The sequence below is a fragment of the Oncorhynchus tshawytscha genome, linkage group LG13 (genome assembly GCF_018296145.1).
Source record: "Oncorhynchus tshawytscha isolate Ot180627B linkage group LG13, Otsh_v2.0, whole genome shotgun sequence".
NCBI lineage: Eukaryota > Metazoa > Chordata > Actinopteri > Salmoniformes > Salmonidae > Oncorhynchus > Oncorhynchus tshawytscha.
In genome coordinates, this window is record NC_056441.1 from 85,829,233 (window position 1) to 85,848,037 (window position 18,805).

The 18,805-nt window shown below is 44.8% G+C and overlaps 1 protein-coding gene across 1 annotated transcript in view; it reads right to left on the reverse strand.

Moving 5' to 3' along the window:
- LOC112236337 (muscleblind-like protein 1) overlaps positions 1 to 18,805 on the reverse strand; it is a 173,759-nt gene that overhangs the window by 21,088 nt on the left and 133,866 nt on the right. Inside the window, 1 exon segment of the mRNA XM_042296465.1 lies at positions 13,382 to 13,603. Coding sequence (XP_042152399.1) covers positions 13,382 to 13,603 — 222 coding nt within the window.

Here is an 18,805-nt window from a genome sequence, read left to right on the forward strand (position 1 = left end):
CCCTGAACAGGCAGTTAACCCACTGTTCCTCTGAACAGGCAGTTAACCCACTGTTCCCCTGAACAGGCAGTTAACCCACTGTTCCCCTGAACAGGCAGTTCACCCACTGTTCCCCTGAAAAGGCAGTTAACCCACTGTTCCGCTGAAAAGGCAGTTAACCCACTGTTCCCCTGAAAAGGCAGTTAACCCACTGTTCCCTGAACAGGCAGTAACCCACTGTTCCCTGAACAGGCAGTTAACCCACTGTTCCCCTGAAAAGGCAGTTAACCCACTGTTCCCCTGAACAGGCAGTAACCCAATGTTCCCCTGAACAGGCAGTTAACCCACTGTTCCCCTGAATACGGCAGTTAACCCACTGTTCCCCCAAACAGGCAGTTAACCCACTGTTCCCCGAACAGGCAGTTAACCCACTGTTCCCCTGAACAGGCAGTTAACCCACTGTTCCTCTGAACAGGCAGTTAACCCACTGTTCCCCTAAACAGGCAGTAACCCACTGTTCCCCTGAACAGGCAGTAACCCACTGTTCCCTGAACAGGCAGTTAACCCACTGTTCCCCTGAACAGGCAGTTAACCCACTGTTCCCCTGAACAGGCAGTTAACCCACTGTTCCCCTGAAACAGGCAGTTAACCCACTGTTCCCCTGAAAAGGCAGTTAACCCACTGTTCCCCTGAACAGGCAGTTAACCCACTGTTCCCCTGAACAGGCAGTTAACCCACTGTTCCCCTGAACAGGCAGTTAACCCACTGTTCCCCTGAACAGGCAGTAACCCACTGTTCCCCTGAACAGGCAGTTAACCCACTGTTCCCCTGAACAGGCAGTTAACCCACTGTTCCCCTGAACAGGCAGTTAACCCACTGTTCCCCTGAACAGGCAGTTAACCCACTGTTTAACAGGCCCACTGTTCCCCTGAACAGGCAGTTAACCCACTGTTCCCTGAACAGGCAGTTAACCCATTGTTCCCCTGAACAGGCAGTTAACCCACTGTTCCCCTGAAAAGGCAGTTAACCCACTGTTCCCCTGAAAAGGCAGTTAACCCACTGTTCCCCTGAAAAGGCAGTTAACCCACTGTTCCCTGAACAGGCAGTTAACCCACTGTTCCCCTGAACAGGCAGTTAACCCACTGTTCCCCTGAAAATGCAGTTAACCCACTGTTCCCCTGAAAAGGCAGTTAACCCACTGTTCCCCTGAACAGGCAGTTAACCCACTGTTCCCCTGAACAGGCAGTAACCCACTGTTCCCCTAAACAGGCAGTAACCCACTGTTCCCTGAACAGGCAGTTAACCCACTGTTCCCCTGAACAGGCAGTAACCCACTGTTCCCCTAAACAGGCAGTAACCCACTGTTCCCCTGAACAGGCAGTTAACCCACTGTTCCCCTGAAAAGGCAGTTAACCCACTGTTCCCCTGAACAGGCAGTTAACCCACTGTTCCTCGCTAGGCCGTCATTGTAAATAAGAATTTGTATCTAACTGACTTGCCAAGTTAAATAAAATAATGAGGAAGGGTTTAATAATTAAAGTGTATATTTTTCTCTGTTGTGTGCAAACAGGGCCCATCTATAAACCAATGGGAATAAATGACTAAAAATGCTTAATGAATTTATCAAAGAAACACACCAATTACCATTCAGAAATAATGACACTCGTGAATCTCATAATGTTCCCCTTCTCTCACTTAATCAATCATGTAAAATATTCCGTTTTTCAAATGGATGACCATTAAAACATGATTCATATATTCCTGAGTCATCCAGCAGGGGGCAGTACATGCATGGTCAGGTTGACAATGTATCGCACTCACGACCAGACAAGACCTGGGGTGCATCTCAATAGTCTACAGCTGCTTCCTTTTCTCCTCTCCTCTCTTTCTGCTGGACTGATGTGAAAGAACATGATATCTAAACTGGACTGGATTGTGTGTGTGCGTGCGTGTGTGCGTGCGTGCGTGCGTGTGCATGTGTGCGTGCGTGCGTTTGTGTGTGTGTATTTTTTGTGTGTATGTGTGTGTGTGTGTGTGTGTGTGTGTGTGTGTGTGTGTGTGTGATGGATGTGATTTTTCTGTGAAGACACTAGCTTCTCAGACCTGCGCCTAGACAAAAGGGCCTCCACCGCAACGCTCATCTGTGAGTGGCAGGGCTGATGAAAACCGCAATGCTGGTCACACACACACACACAAAAAGAGGCTGTCTTGTTGTCAGGCAGATGTTAGGAAAGAGGGAGAAGGAGGGAGCAAGAGAGAGAGAGAGAGACAGACAGACAGACAGGCAGACAGACAGACAGACAGACAGACAGACAGACAGACAGACAGACAGACAGACAGACAGACAGACAGACAGACAGACAGACAGACAGACAGACAGACAGACAGACAGAGAAGGGAGAGAAAGGGAGAGAAAGGGGGAGAGAGAGAGAGACAGGGTAGAGGGAAAGAGGACAGACAGGGAGAGTGAGAGGAGAAGAGAGGAGTGGAATACAAAGGGAGGAAGGAGAGCGAGATACTGTCTATCTGTTTCCTACAGTTAGCCCTGATCTGTCTCACTCTCTCAATAAGAATTATTAGCCCTGATCTGTCTCACTCTCTCAATAAGAGTTATTAGCCCTGTTCTGTCTCTCTCTCAGTAAGAGTTATTAGCCCTGATCTGTCTCCCTCTCTCAGTAAGAGTTATTAGCCCTGATCTGTCTCACTCTCTCAATAAGAGTTATTAGCACTGATCTGTCTCACTCTCAATAAGAGTTATTAGCCCTGATCTGTCTCACTCTCTCAATAAGAGTTATTTGCCCTGTTCTAACAGCTGTACTATACCTCTTAGGGAAATTAAACCCAGGGAAGGCTCCTGGTTGGCCAACAAGAGGCTTGTAATCATATTTCTACCTCATAGTTACTGTCCCAACAGGCCAGCTGCATTATCATAATGCAGGTTAGATAGTGATGACTTATTGAGGCCTCATTATCATAATGCAGATTAGATAGGGATGACTTATTGAGGCCTCATTATCATAATGCAGGTTAGATAGGGATGACTTATTGAGGCCTCATTAACATAATGCAGGTTAGATAGGGATGACTTATTGAGACCTCATTATCATAATGCAGGTTAGATAGGGATGACTTATTGAGGCCTCATTATCATAATGCAGGTTAGATAGGGATGACTTATTGAGGCCTCATTATCATAATGCAGGTTAGATTGGGATGATTTATTGAGGCCTCATTAACATAATGCAGGTTAGAGTGGGATGATTTATTGAGGCCTCATTAACATAATGCAGGTTAGAGTGGGATGACTTATTGAGGCCTCATTATCATAATGCAGGATAGATAGGGATGACTTATTGAGGCCTCATTATCATAATGCAGGTTAGATAGGGATGACTTACTGAGGCCTCATTAACGTAATGCAGGTTAGATTGGGATGACTTATTGAGGCCTCATTATCATAATGCAGATTAGATTGGGATGACTTATTGAGGCCTCATTATCATAATGCAGGTTAGATAGGGATGACTTACTGAGGCATCATTAACATATTGAGGCCTCATTATCATAATGCAGGTTAGGTAGGGATGACTTATTGAGGACTTAGATGCTGCAGTGTAGGTAGATTTTCCTCTACCAAAAGAAAGAAAGAAAGAAAGAAAGAAAGACAGAAAGTATGAAAGAAAGAAAGACAGAAAGTATGAAAGAAAGAAAGAAAGAATGAAAGAATGAAAGAAAGAAAGAAAGAATGAAAGAAAGAAAGTAAGAAAGAAAGAAAGAAAGAAAGAATGAAAGAAAGAATGAAAGAAAGAAAGAAAGAATGAAAGAAAGAAAGAAAGAAAGAATGAAAGAAAGAAAGAAAGAAAGAAAGAAAGAAAGAAAGAAAGAAAGAAAGAAAGAAAGAATGAAAGAATGAAAGAAAGAAAGAAAGAAAGAAAGAAAGAAAGAAAGAAAGAAAGAAAGAAAGAATGAAAGAAAGAAAGAAAGAAAGAAAGAAAGAAAGGGGAAGAGAGCAAAACAGAGAGAGCAAAGGTAGGTGTAAGGGATCTCGTCCTCCTCTTCTGAGGAGGAGAAGCGATAAGGATCGGAGGACCAAAACGCAGCGTGGTAAGTGTCAATAATGTTTATTTAAAAACATAAACTGAACACTACGAAATACAAAACAATAAACGTGAAATGAACTAAACAGTCCCGTGTGGCGACAAACACTGACACGGAAGACAAACACCCACCAACCAAAAGTGAAACCCAGGCTACCTAAGTACGATTCTCAATCAGGGACAACAATTGACAGCTGCCTCTGATTGAGAATCATACTAGGCTGAACTCAAAAACCAACATAGAAAAACAAACATAGACTGCCCACCCCAACTCACGCCCTGACCATACTAAAACAAAGACGAAAACAAAGGAACTAAAGTCAGAACGTGACAGTAGGAAGAAATCTGAAAATTGTGAGTTTAGTTTTACTTCCAGTTCAAGTATAAACAAAAAACAAAGCTAGCTCAATATTCTAATAAAGGAATTACTCCAAGTTTAAAGCAAATAACCCACAAACGTTTAGTTCAACGGCAGAATCCAACAGCTGTTTATTTTTAAAGACACACTATGATAGAGACTAAAATATGTTTGCCCCTGAAGGGTATTTTTAGCAAACCCACTTCTTAGCCAATGAGGTTGGAGCGTGGTGTGGCTCAATAAAGTACTGTAACACTAACAGTGGGTGGGAATACTGAGGCAACAGCATATATCCTTATGGAATCTAACTAATCAGGGATTGGCCAGAATTTGTATGCATATCAGTTTATACCCCTCCCTCCCTCTCTATATTTCAATGAAATCACCCCCCCTCCCTTGGTCAGTGAAATCAGCCCTCATCAGTGAAATCCCCCTTCGTCAGTGAAATCACCCCTAGTTAGTGAAATCCAAATTGCTCCTCCACTCCCCTTCCTCCCTCCTGCATCATCCTCTCGTCTCCCTCTCCTTTCCATTAGACCTTAACTGGCCTGCTGGGCATTGATTTTCCATCTTTCTTTCCTGTTATTGACCACTTCCCTCGTTCACAGAGTTGTCCACTCGCCCTGAGACTTCCTCCGCAACACCTTTGTTAATTAAACACACTTTACTGAGTCGTGTTCCCAACATCACCTTCCCAACGATCCTGCCCCCCTCCCCTTCACTCCTGTCCTTTCTCTCCATCTCCCCAGCCTCCCCTTCTCCTCTCCTCTCCGAACTGGTCGCAATGATTTTCTTTTGTTATTATCTGGCTACTAGTGCATCCTAGGCACCGCTACATAATGCATGAGATTGACTTACTGCCCAATGAATAACTATTGTCATGCAGTGAGCCCTGAGAATCACAGGTGAACATCAGGTTTTCTAATAAGTGATGACTGATTGGAGAATTAAAGCTCCATTGGAAGAATACATGAGGGTGATATATCAGGTATTATGATGTGTGTGTCTGTGTCTTCGTGTGTGTATGTGTCTGTGTCTGCATCTGTGTCTGTGTGTGTGTCTGTGTGTGTCTGCGTGTGTGTCTGTGTCTCCATGTGTGTCTGTGTCTTCGTGTGTGTCTGTGTCTTTGTGTGTGTCTGCGTGTGTGTGTCTTCGTGTGTGTCTGTGTCTTCATGTGTGTCTGTGTCTTCGTGTGTGTCTGTGTCTTCGTGTGTGTGTGTGTGTCTGTGTCTTCGTGTGTGTCTGTGTCTTCGTGTGTGTGTGTGTCTGTGTCTTCGTGTGTGTGTGTGTCTGTGTCTTTGTGTGTGTCAGTGTCTTCGTGTGTGTGTGTGTCTGTGTCTTCGTGTGTGTGGGAAACTTCTGGATGCATGCATCTAGTGCAGTAGTAGGTAGAGGTTAGTTGCATGCCCGCTTAGCAGTTGCTTTCTGTTAATGTAATTTCATAATTCCTATATGTGTTCATGAATTAAATTCACTTAGTCTATTTTATGAGAATTTGTAAGATTCTCATTTGCATAAAATAGACAGAGACCAGTCTTATCAAAAAGATATAATAGTATTTATTCTCGGAGCTTGCTGCCATGAAACCACGAACAACAGTTTATATACAAAATATGACGTCATAGGTTATAAAATGTCCTTCCTCCTATCGACCAGGACCCAACAGGTTCAAGAGTTTATTCCCACCCCCTCGCTCTCTCACTCCAGACACACTGTAAAATCAAGATTAAACTTCTGAAGTCTTCATCTATCACTATTCAGCAGACAGTTCCAGATAATGGAAAACCTAGGAAAACACTCACTGCCTTATCTAAACATCCCAGAGCTAAATTGAGTCGGTTCAACCATAGGTTAACGATCCTTTCTGCTTACTTAAAACCCACAATCCATTTCCTCCCCAACCTAGCTGGAATGGTATTTATTAATCAGATATAATAAAACAAGTATAGTTTAATTAGTTATAGTTCTATTTAAAATGCAGATATTGTTTAGTAATTTTTCATAAAATTCCTAACACTTTCATACACTCGCTTACAGCTCGCTGCCGTCGGCTAGCCCTTGTGGTGAATTGGGGAGCAGCTTCACGCACAAGTCTCCCCTTGCTGGTACAAAGCCTCTGCACGACCAAGACTCCTGTCGGGCCTCCTTGCGGCGGTACAAGTTATCTGGTTCTCTTGAAACTCCAGGCTAACCGGCAGGGGATCTCGGAGCAGCAGTGGGCCCCAGAGATGGTCGTTTACAGGCACATCTGGCTGCCATCAACCACTGTCCCGCTGCCTTGGAGGTTAGTCTGCTACAACAAAGGCTAGGAGAGCACACCTTGAAAGAAAGTCAGCGTGCTGGCGACGCACTGTAGGCAGACGCCAACAGACTGGGGTTTTGGCAGCCTCCTGCAGCTGAAATTTCACCTTCCTACAGTGAAGTAGTGCTGTTGGGAATTGCGCACCCTCAGCGGCACCTTAAATAACTTCCTTTGGGCAGGTATCCACTTCTGACCTCGGTGAAGCCATCAACCGGAAACCGGGCTAAAGTCTTGCAGCTTTGGAGTGTCTGATTACGCGGGGATGCACCGGGTGCATCAGACCCCCTACATTGCAGCGGCACAGGACTATTATGGTCGGCAGCAGCTGGGAATTGAGTGGCAGCTGCCCTTGGCAGACCCCTGTGTGACTGAGAAGCCCTATTTAGGAGCCACACTGCTCACCCCAGCTGGGGAGAGGCCTAGAAAAGGTAGCTTAAGAATTTCCCGTTCACTCCGTCCTGGATAGGCTACCGCACCTATCAGAGTTCCACTCAGCGGTCGAAAAATGCTAAAGACAAAAATAAACATCAGACCTCTTTTGGACGATAATAGCAACAGACCCCATTGGAGAACAGCTTTGATAGCTGCCCTGAATGAGACCAGGTTCCTGGATGAAAGTTCCCTGAAAGAGGAGGGAGAAGGTTGCAACTTCTTCTGGAAAGGTTACCCTCTGGGTGGACAACATCAGCACGGTGTGGGACTGGAAAATAAGAACCACTTTCTATTTCTGCTGGGTGACTTCAACACTAGGGTGGGCCAGAACAACAGGATGTGGAGTCGGAGTCCTGGGTAGGCATGGTGTTGGCCAGGTCAATGAGAACGGCATAAGACTGCTAATTCTATGTGACCTCATTGTCACAAACACCTTGTTCCAGCAGAATAACACATATAAAACATCATGGATGCTCCAAACAATAGCACCTGATCGACTACATCATAGTTGTCACTAATGATGTCCTGCTGACACGTCCCATGAGGGGTGCAGAATGCTGGACAGATCACCGTATGATACCGGCTAAACTCCAGTATTGTCACGACTTCCGCCGAATTCAGCCCCTCTCCTTGTTTCTTCGGCGATCGACGTCACCGGCTTTCTAGCCATCGCCGCTCCATTTCTCATATGTCCATTTGTTTTGTCTTGTTCCATTACACACCTGGTTTTCATTCCCCAATCTATCTACATGTATTTAGTCCTCTGTTCCCCATCATGTCTTTGTGTGTTCATTGTTAAATGGTGTATGTTCACGCACGATACTTTTATAGTTCATGTTCTGTGTTTTTGGGCACTTATGTCATTTTTTGTGCCTATTGTTGAATGGAATAAAAGTGCGCCTGTTTACTCTACTCTGCTCTCTTGCACCTGACTTCACCTTAACAAGTATCAAACAGTAAGAAAGAAAGAATGGCGCCGGGATGGCTGAAGTTTTATGTGCTCGTAACCAGCTGTGCTATTTTGTTCATTTTGTTTGTAACTTGTTTTTTTAAACTTATTTTGTACATAATGTTGCTGCTCCCGTCACTTATGACCGAAAAGAGCGTCTGGACACCGATTACTCACCTCGAACTGGAGGTTTCCAACGTGAAGAATATACGGCTTTCTCAGGAATGGGTCCACATCCCCATCATTTGCGTGAAGAAAAGATGGAGATATAGGGGATGGAGGTCGGGCTGCCTTCTGAGACATCACAGGCAAATGAGTAAACCCCCTCTACCATCAGTCCTTTTAGCCAATCATTGGATAACAAAATGGATGAGCTCCGATCAAGGATATTCTACCAACACAACATTAAAAACTGTAATAGGTATGTTTCACCGAGTCGTTGCTGAACAACGACATGAATAACACAGCTGGTTTTCGGTCAATCGGCGAGATAGAACAGCTGCCTGTAGGACTATGGGTGGCGGTCTGTGTCTATATTTAAATAACAGCTGGTGTGCGAAATTTAATATTAAGGAAGTCTCAAGATTTTGCTCCCCTGAGGTAGAGTATCTCATGAGAAGCTGTAGACCACATTATTTACCAAGAGAGTTTTCTCATCTATATTTTTGGTAGTGGTCTATTTAGCGCCACAAACCGATGCTGGCACTAAGACCACACTCAACAAGCTGTATAAAGGCCATAAGCAAACAGGAAAATGATCATCCAGAGGCTCCTAGTGGCCGGGGACTTTAATGCAGGGAAACGTAAATGTGTTTGACCTCATTTCTACCAGCATGTTAAAAGTGCAACCAGACGGGAAAAAAACTCTATAAGGAAGTGGTCAGAGGACACAGATGCTAAACTACAGGACTGTTTTGCTAGCACAGACTGGAATATGTCCCGCGATTCTTCCGACAGCATTGAGGAGTACGCCACATCAGTCACTGGCCTCATCAACAAGTGCATCGATGACGTTGTCCCCACAGTGACCTTACGTAATACCCCAATGAGAAGCCATGGATTACAGGCAAAATCTGCATGGAGCTAAAGGGTAGACCTGCCGCTTTCAAGGATCAGGACTCTAACCCGGGGGCTTATAAGAATTCCCGCTATGCCCTCCAATGAATCATAGAGGCAAAGTGTCAATACAGGGCTAAGATTGAATTATACTACACCGACTCCGGCGCTCGTCGGATGGGGCAGGGCTTGGAAACTATTACAGATTATAAAGGGAATTACAGCTACGAGCTGCCCAGTGACACAAGCCTACCAGACGAGCTGAATAACTTCTATGCTCGCTTCGAGGCAAGCAACACTGCATGCATGAGAGCACCAGCTGTTCCAGACGACTGTGTGATCATGCTCTTCGTAGCTGATGTTAGTAAGACCTTTAATTCTTATGGCTGAGATCCCGTTACCGGGAGCGATATAACAACAACCAGTGATAGTACAGGGCGCCATATTCAAAAGAACAGAAATCTCATAATTAAAGTTCCTCAGACATACATGTATTTTATATCATTTTCAAGGTAGTCTTGTTGTTAATCCCACCACAGTGTCCGATTTCAAAAAGGGTTGATGGGGAAAGCACCACAAACGATTATGTTAGCTCACCAACAACTCACTAAAATACACAGCCAATTTAACCAGCCAAAGAGAGAGAGAGAAAACACACATATAGAGATAAAATGAATCACTAACCTTTGATAATCTTCATCAGATGATAGGACTTCATGTTACACAATACATGCATGTTTTGTTTGATAAAGTTCATATTTTTATCAGAAAATCTGAGTTTACATTGGAGCATTCCATGGCTTAAGGACAACAAAGTCAAGGCATTGGAGTGGCCATCATAAATCCCTGACCTCAATCCAATAGGAAATTTGTGGGCAGAACTGAAAAAGCGTGTGCGAGCAAGGAGACCTACAAACCTGACTCAGTTACACCAGCTCTGTCAGGAGGAATGGGCCAAAATTCACCCAATTTATTGTGGGAAACTTGTGGAAGGCTACCCGAAACGTTTGACCCAAGTTAAACAATTTAAAGGCAATGCTACCAAATACTAATTGTGTGTATGTAAACTTCTGACCCACTGGGAATGTGATGAAAGAAATAAAAGCTGAAATAAATCATTCTCTCTACTATTATTCTGACATTTCACATTCTTAAAATAAGTGGTGATCCTAACTGACCTAAGACAGGGAATTTTTACCTGGATTAAATGTCAGGAATTGTGATAAACTGAGTTTAAATGTATTTGGCGAAGGTGAATGTAAACTTCCGACTTCAACTGTACGTATTACCTCAACTACCCCGAACATTGACTTTGTACATTGACTTTGTAGCCGAACCCCCATGGCCTCGCTACTGTTGTTTCCTTGTAGCTTCTAAATTCTTTTTTATATTTATTTTTCTTAAAACTGCATTGTTGGTTAAGGGCGTTTAAGTAAGTATTTCACTGTACGGTCTACACCCGTTGCATTCAGCGCATGTGACATTATTTTATTTAAATGTGATGCCTGCAGCGCTTCCTGGGAATCACCTGGCGCAACAGTGTGACCAATACAGAGATACTTGCTAAGACCAACTGCGGGGGTATGGAGGCCATGGTCACCCAGCACCAACTGTAAGAGTATGGAGGCCATGGTCACCCAGCACCAACTGTAAGAGTATGGAGGCCATGGTCACCAAATAGCAACTGTAAGAGTATGGAGGCCCTGGTCACCCAGCACCAGCTGTAAGAGTATGGAGGCCATGGTCACCAAATAGCAACTGTAAGAGTATGGAGGCAATGGTCACCCAGCACCAACTGTAAGAGTATGGAGGCCATGGTCACCAAATAGCAACTGTAAGAGTATGGAGGCAATGGTCACCCAGCACCAACTGTAAGAGTATGGAGGCCATGGTCACCAAATAGCAACTGTAAGAGTATGGAGGCAATGGTCACCCAGCACCAACTGTAAGAGTATGGAGGCCCTGGTCACCCAGCACCAGCTGCAGGAGTATCAGGCCAAGGTGTAGCTGACCCCCCCTACAAACCGCAGGCCAGGGTGTAGCTGGCCCCCCCTACAGACCGCAGGCCAGGGTGTAGCTGGCCCCCTACAGACCGCAGGCTAGGGTGTAGCTGCCCCCCACTACAGACCGCAGGCCAGGGTGTAGCTCGCCCCCTACAGACCGCAGGCCAGGGTGTAGCTGCCCCCCCACTACAGTCCACAGGCGACGGTGTAGTTCCCCCCTACAGACCGCAGGCCAGGCTGTAGCTGCCCCCCTACAGACCGCAGGCCAAGGTGTAGCTGCCCCCTACAAACCGCGGTCTAGGGCAGGGCAGCTACACCCTGGCCTGCGGTTTGTAGGGGGGGCAGACAAAGCGGTACATGGGCCATCTAGAAACGTTGCTGAAGAAGTGCAACATCAATCCCACAAGACCTAGAGGACGCCGCTGCCAACAGTTCCACCTGGAGGCAGCTCTGCCAGAACGGTGTAAAGAGGTAGGAGGAGGAGAGGAGCACAAGAGACAGCAAGAACAGCTCAGGAGACAACCATGTCTGCCCCCGCCAACACAGACTACATAGGACCCATCTGCATTAAAGTTTGTGGATCACGGATTGGACTCTCTGTTAACTCAGAAGTGGAAGTCGTCATCGGATACGATGGACTACCAGAAGTGTGTGTTTTGCGCAGTGTGTGAGTACGTGTGGGTGTGTGCCAGTATGTGTGTGTGTGTGTGCCAGTGTGTGGTGTGTGTGTGTGCGCTAGCGTGTGCCAGTGTGTGTGTGTGTGTGTGTGTATGTGTGTGTGTGTGTGTGTGTGTGAGCGTGTGTGTGTGTGTGTGTGTGTGCCAGTATGTGTGTGTGTCAGTGTGTGTGTGAGAGTGTGTGTGTGTGTGTGTGTGTGTGTGCCAGTATGTGTGTGTGTCAGTGTGTGTGTGAGAGAGTGTGTGTGTGTGTGCCAGCATGTGTGTGTGTCAGTGTGTGTGTGTGTGTGTGTGTGTGTGTGTGTGTGTGTGTGTGTGTGTGTGTGTGTGTGCCAGTATGTGTGTGTGTCAGTGTGTGTGTGTGTGAGTGTGTGTGTGTGCCAGTATGTGTGTGTGTGTGTGAGTGTGTGTGTGTGTGTGTGTGCCAGTATGTGTGTGTGTCAGTGTGTGTGTGTGTGTGTGTGTGTGTGTGTGTGTCCAGTATGTGTGTGTGTCAGTGTATGTGTGTGTGTGTGTGTGTGCCAGTATGTGTGTGTGTCAGTGTGTGTGTGTGAGCGTGTGTGTGTGTGTGTGTGTGTGTGTGTGTGTGTGTGTGTGTGTGCCAGTATATGTGTGTCAGTGTGTGTGTGAGAGTGTGTGTGTGTGTGTGTGTGTGTGTGTGTGTGTGTGTGTGTGTGTGTGTGTGTGTGTGTGTGTGTGTGTGTGTGTGGCCAGTATGTGTGTGTGTGTCAGTGTGTGTGTGTGAGTGATAATGACAGGGCTAATGATGTGTGGGAAGCGCTAGTTATGTTAATTTGCATCCCTCTGTTTCCTTAATAAGTCTAATGAGTACATTACGATATAATATATGAATATATTACGGTACCAGAGGGTTAGTTACTGTAACAGACTGATACATTATTACTATATTACTGTAACAGAGGTTTAGTTACTGTAACAGACTGATAAATTATTACTATATTACAGTAACAGAGATTTAGTCACTGTAACAGACTGACACATCATGAATATATTACGGTAACAGAGATTTAGTTACTGTAACAGACTGATAAATTATTAGTATATTACGGTAACAGAGATTTAGTTACTGTAACAGACTGACACATCATGAATATATTACGGTAACAGAGATTTAGTTACTGTAACAGACTGACACATCATGAATATATTATGGTACCAGAGGTTTAATTACTGTAACAGACTGACACATCATGAATATATTACGGTAACAGAGATTTAGTTACTGTAACAGACTGCTGTGTATTAGATACATAATGTAACTGTTTACGCATCACTTTTCAACTCTGCCCTTTAGTAATGTAAAAGACACAAGCCCAGAATAGAAAATCGACTTTGGTGAAAGATATTCAGTCCTCATTGACTGCCAGTTGCCAGCCTGGCACTCAATAACAGTGATTATGGATTAGGAAAACCGTGCGAGTTGTGTTTTTGATAAATCAAGTGCTAGAGTGCAGAGAAGAACAGCAGGTTGAGTTAGTGTTTATGTGTAATTATTTGAACTACTCACCTCCAGTCTGTCTGTCCTCATGAGTTTCTGTGCAGCGGCAGCAGCAGCAGCAGAGGGCATGGAGACGTTGGGGTTACTGGTCACCAGGACCGGGGCGCTGGACATGATCTCAGTGGGCATCAGGCCGGGCGACACCGGGCCCAGGTAAGGGTTAAACGCAGCGGCCGCGGCAGCACTGGCATTAGAGGCAAGGCTGGGCGTCACAGAGAACATGGGGACCGGCTGTAGGGAGACAATATCGGTGTTAAAAGATGTCGGAGATATTCAACCAGTCTTAGAGGACAAAGGTAACACTTAATTTGAATAGCCCATCTGTAGATGCTCAGTAACATTTCAACTAACTATCTACTAACCCTAGCCCTAACCCTAACCTTAACCATTAACCTAACCCTAACCTTAACCCTCACCCTAACCCTTATTTTAAACCTTGTTCTTAACCTTACCCAAACCCTAATCGTAACCATAGCAATTAGTTGCTTATCAACAGTGTATGAATATTTTGAAAATAAATACACAATGCGGCGGACTAAAGGTCAAGAGGGAATTAATGATCAATGGAAATAGTGTTTTTTCTGGAATAGGAAATTAATTATCAATGGGTCTTAGACATGGGAGGAATTTGTCTAGGCATTAAGCCTGAAACAGGATACTTGTTATTTGGACATTGGCCAAGCTGTATTGCAAGGAGTTCTAATTGGTCAACCACAGGCTAGAGTTGGGTTATAAAACTACATCCTGTCCCTTTGTCCTGCAGAGAGAATCACTGAGGACAGGGGAGAATGAACATCTACCTCTCAGCAAAACAGTGATTATGATTTGTCCTCTTTGAATAAACCACCCCCCCCCCCCTGATTTGTCTTGGGGTCTGTGTTATTGAAGAGTAACATCACCTGCTAACAACAGATAGTCAGTTCCTTATCAACAGTTTGTTGAAGGTATGACCATCTGCAGAGCATCTATATGGGACTATGCGGACTATCCTAGGTGAGGAGTGAAGAGGAGTAAATGACAGATAGAGAAAGAAAAAAACTTAGAGAAAGGGAGACAGAAAGAGAGAAAGACAGAACAAGAGAACAGGGAAAGGGAGACAGAAATAGTTAGCCTGGGAGCCAGTCTGTTGTATTCTATCTGCAGTAAGAGCAAGTTAGCCTGGATGTTTTATGTTGTCCTGTTGTCCTGTCCGTCTTGTCTTCTGTTCCCTGCTGTCCTCGTTTTTTCCATCCCTCTTAAAGGTTGCTGAGGTCTGGGGAGGACGAGGTTGCCTGGGGTCTGGGGAGGACAAGGTTGGCTGAGGTCTGGGGAGGACGAGGTTGGCTGAGGTCTGGGGAGGACGAGGTTGGCTGAGGTCTGGGGAGGACGAGGTTGGCTGAGGTCTGGGGAGGACGAGGTTGGCTGAGGTCTGGGGAGGACGAGGTTGGCTGAGGTCTGGGGAGGACGAGGTTGGCTGAGGTCTGGGGAGGACGAGGTTGGCTGAGGTCTGGGGAGGACGAGGTTGGCTGAGGTCTGGGGAGGACGAGGTTGGCTGAGGTCTGGGGAGGACGAGGTTGGCTGAGGTCTGGGGAGGACGAGTTGGCTGGGGTCTGGGGAGGACGAGGTTGGCTGAGGTCTGGGGAGGACGAGGTTGGCTGGGGTCTGGGGAGGACGAGGTTGGCTGAGGTCTGGGGAGGACAATGTTGGCTGAGGTCTGGGGAGGACGAGGTTGGCTGGGGTCTGGGGAGGACGAGGTTGGCTGGGGTCTGAGGAGGACAAGGTTGGCTGGGGCAGGATTTTGTTTATGTTTATGTATATTTTGTTGAATATTTACATTTGTTTTGTTTTGGTTGGTGTGGTGTTCCGGGGTCCTTGGTGGTTCTATGGGGGGGCAATTCTGTCTCCTTGTTCTTGTTTTCCTAAATGGGACACTCCTGGGCTCGGAATAAATACACCTCTCCTCCATACATCGAGGAGACTCTCTGTACTCAGACACACTGTTGTTTTTGGTTGTGGCATTTGGGGCTTCTTTGTGTTAATTTCTTTAGGCACTTCTCAACACCCCTCATTATCACCACTCACACAACTACTCCCTTACCTTCTTTGGGATAGGGGGCAGCACTTTCACTTTTGGATGAATAGTATGCCCAGAGTGCCTCCTACTCTGTCCCAAATGCTAATTTATGTATATTATTATTGGATAGAAAACCCTCTGAAGTTTCTAAAACTGTTTGAATGATGTCTGTGAGTATAACAGAAGAAATCCAAACAGGAAGTGGGAAATCTGAGGTTTGTATTTTTTGAACTCACCCCTATTGACACAGTGGGATATTGGTTATTTTGCACTTCCTAAGGCTTCCACTAGATGTGAACCGTCTTTAGAACATTGTTTCAGGCTGCTCCTGTCAAGGGGGGCCGGATGGGTGCTGTTGTAAGGGATTTCCTCCTCTTCTTCCGAAGAGGAGAGGCGAAACGGATCAGAGGACCAATGTGCGGCGTGGTAAGTGTCCATGGTTCTTTTAATATGTAAATGTACACATGAACACTACAAAACAATAAACATGGAACGTGTGAAACCCTAAACAGTCCTATCTGGTGCAAAGACAGAGACAGGAACAATCACCCACAAACACACAGTGAAACCCAGGCTACCTAAGTATGATTCTCAATCAGAGACAACTAATGACACCTGCCTCTGATTGAGAACCATACTAGGCCGAAACATAGAAAACCCCAAATCATAGAAAATCAAACATAGACTGCCCACCCAACTCACGCCCTGACCATACTAACTAAATACAAAACACAGGAAATAAAGGTCAGAACGTGACAGCTGTTTGACTAAGGGGTCTGCCTACAGCCTCGTTCTCAGTCACACGCTTTCACGTGAGAGGTAGCTGTCGTTCCATTGCTTTTCTACAGACAATGGAATTCTCCAGTTGGAACATTATTGAACATTTATAATAAAAACATGCTAAAGATTTATTCTATACATAGTTTGACAAGTTTCTTCGACCTGTTATATAACTTTTTGAACTTTTCGTCTGACTGGACATGAACGCGCTTTGGGATTTTTTTAACCAAATGCCCTAACAAAAGAAGCTATTTGGACATAAATGGACATAAATGATGTACATTTTCGAACAAAAAAACAACATTTAATGTGGAACTGCGATTCCTGGGAGTGCATTCTGATGAAGATCATCAAAGGTAAGTGAATATTTATAATGCTATGTATGACTAATGTTGACTACCCAACATGGCGGATATTCCTCTGGCTGGTTTGGGCTCTGAGAGCGGTTATCAGATTAGGCTTTTTCTGTAAAGTTCTTTTGAAATCTGACACAGAGGTTGCATTAAAGGAGAACTGTATCTAAAGTTCCATGCATAACACTTGTATTTTCATCAACATTTATTATGAGTATTTCTGTGAATTCATGTGGCTCTCTGCAATATCACTGCATGTTTTGGAACTACTGAACGTAACACGCCAATGTAAAATAAGATTTTTGGATACACCAATACACCAAGTACTAAGTCGTGTTTTGCAGAGAGGTCAAAGACTTATTTCCCTCATTAATGCAAATCAATTTATAACATTTTTGACATGCGTTTTTCTGGATGTTTTTGTAGTTATTCTGTCTCTCACTATTCACTATATGTCTCTATATGTCTCTCACTATTCAAATATTCAAATATTCTCACTATTCAAATAAACCTACCATTAAAGTTATAGACTGATCAAATCTTTATCAGAGGGTAAACGTACAAAATCAGCAGTGGATAAAATACTTTTCTCCCTCACTATAAATATGAACTTTACCGAACAAAACATACATGTATTGTGTAACATGAAGTCCTATGAGTGTCATCTGATGAAGATCATCAAAGGTTAGTGATTCATTTCATCTCTATTAGTGCTTTTTGTGACTCCTCTCTTTGGCTGGAAAAATGGCTGGGTTATATGTTTGATATTTCTTTAGTTGTCTCCGTCTTTGTTAACCTCTCTGAGCACGGAACCCGGTTTTTACGAAACATTTTGTGAACCGCTTGTGTCTTGAATTCCGTCTCATTCCATTGTCGACGACACATTCCAGGTAAATAACCCACACAGAACGCGACTTTTCCAGTCATGTTTGGTTTCACTGCAATCAACTGGTTTGTTTGTAACACAATCAAACCTGATGGGTCATTTCGTGGGACGTATTGACTGAAAGAAACCGATTTGAAGATAACAAGTAGTGACATCATTGTGCACCAATGATTTGCCCGCTGTTTCGTTGATTGACTGTATTTTAACACAATGACCACTGATCATCTTGAAATCTAGCTGGGTAGATAGCCAATGAGCTGAGCTAAACGGCAATAGGTCATGTTTATGTGTTGCAAGACCAACCCATGTCGTAAGCTCCAGCGTAAAGTGACTCATTCGCTATTGAAGTTTCATACCGGAAGGATATGAAGGATATGAAGGATATGAAGTGTATCACTATTGAAGTGTAATATTCATCCAGCTCCTGCCACAAGTGGTGTTCATCTGCCCAAATGTATTTCTGCAGGCATGGATGTGCCTCAGGGCCAAAAGGGCACAGCATTGAGGCGTCGCTGTGTTCTTTGCAAAATGAAGTCCCCCATCACCTGCACCACATGCTTGGTGACCCTCTGCTTTACAGCAGAAAGAGACTGCTATGGCACCTGGCATCAGCAGCACAATATTGTGTAGAGCTTGGCAAAGTGGGTGGGGTTATATCCTGCCTGTTTGGCCCTGTCTGGGGGTCTCATTGGATGGGGCCACAGTGTCTCCTGACCCCTCCAGTCTCAGCCTCCAGTATTTATGCTGCAGTAGTTTATGTGTCGGGGGGCTAGGGACAGTTTGTTATATCTGGAGTACTTCTCCTGTCTTATCCGGTGTCCTGTGTGAATTTAAGTATGCTCTCTCTAATTCTCTCTTTCTCTCTCTCGGAGGATTTGAGCCCTAGGACCATGCCTCAGGACCACCTGGCATAATGACTCCTTGCTGTCCCCAGTCCACCTGGCCTTGCTGCTGTTCCAGTTTCAACTGTTCTGCCTGCGGCTATGGAACCCTAAACTGTTCATATTTACTATTGAGGTGCTGTCCAGTTGCATCCTCTATTATTATTATTTGACCCTGCTGTTCATCTATGAACGTTTGAAAATCTCAGCCATGTTCTGTTATAATCTCCACCCGACACAGCCAGAAGAAGACTGGCCACCCCTCATAGCCTGGTTCCTCTCTAGGTTTCTTCCTAGGTTTAGGCCTTTCTAGGGAGTTTTTCCTAGCCACCGTGCTGCTACACCTGCATTGCTTGCTGTTTGGGGTTTTAGGCTGGGTTTCTGTACAGCACTTTGAGATATTAGCTGATGTACAAAGGGCTATATAAATACATTTGATTTGATAGAGGACTGAGGGTCTTCCAAATATAGAAAATGTGT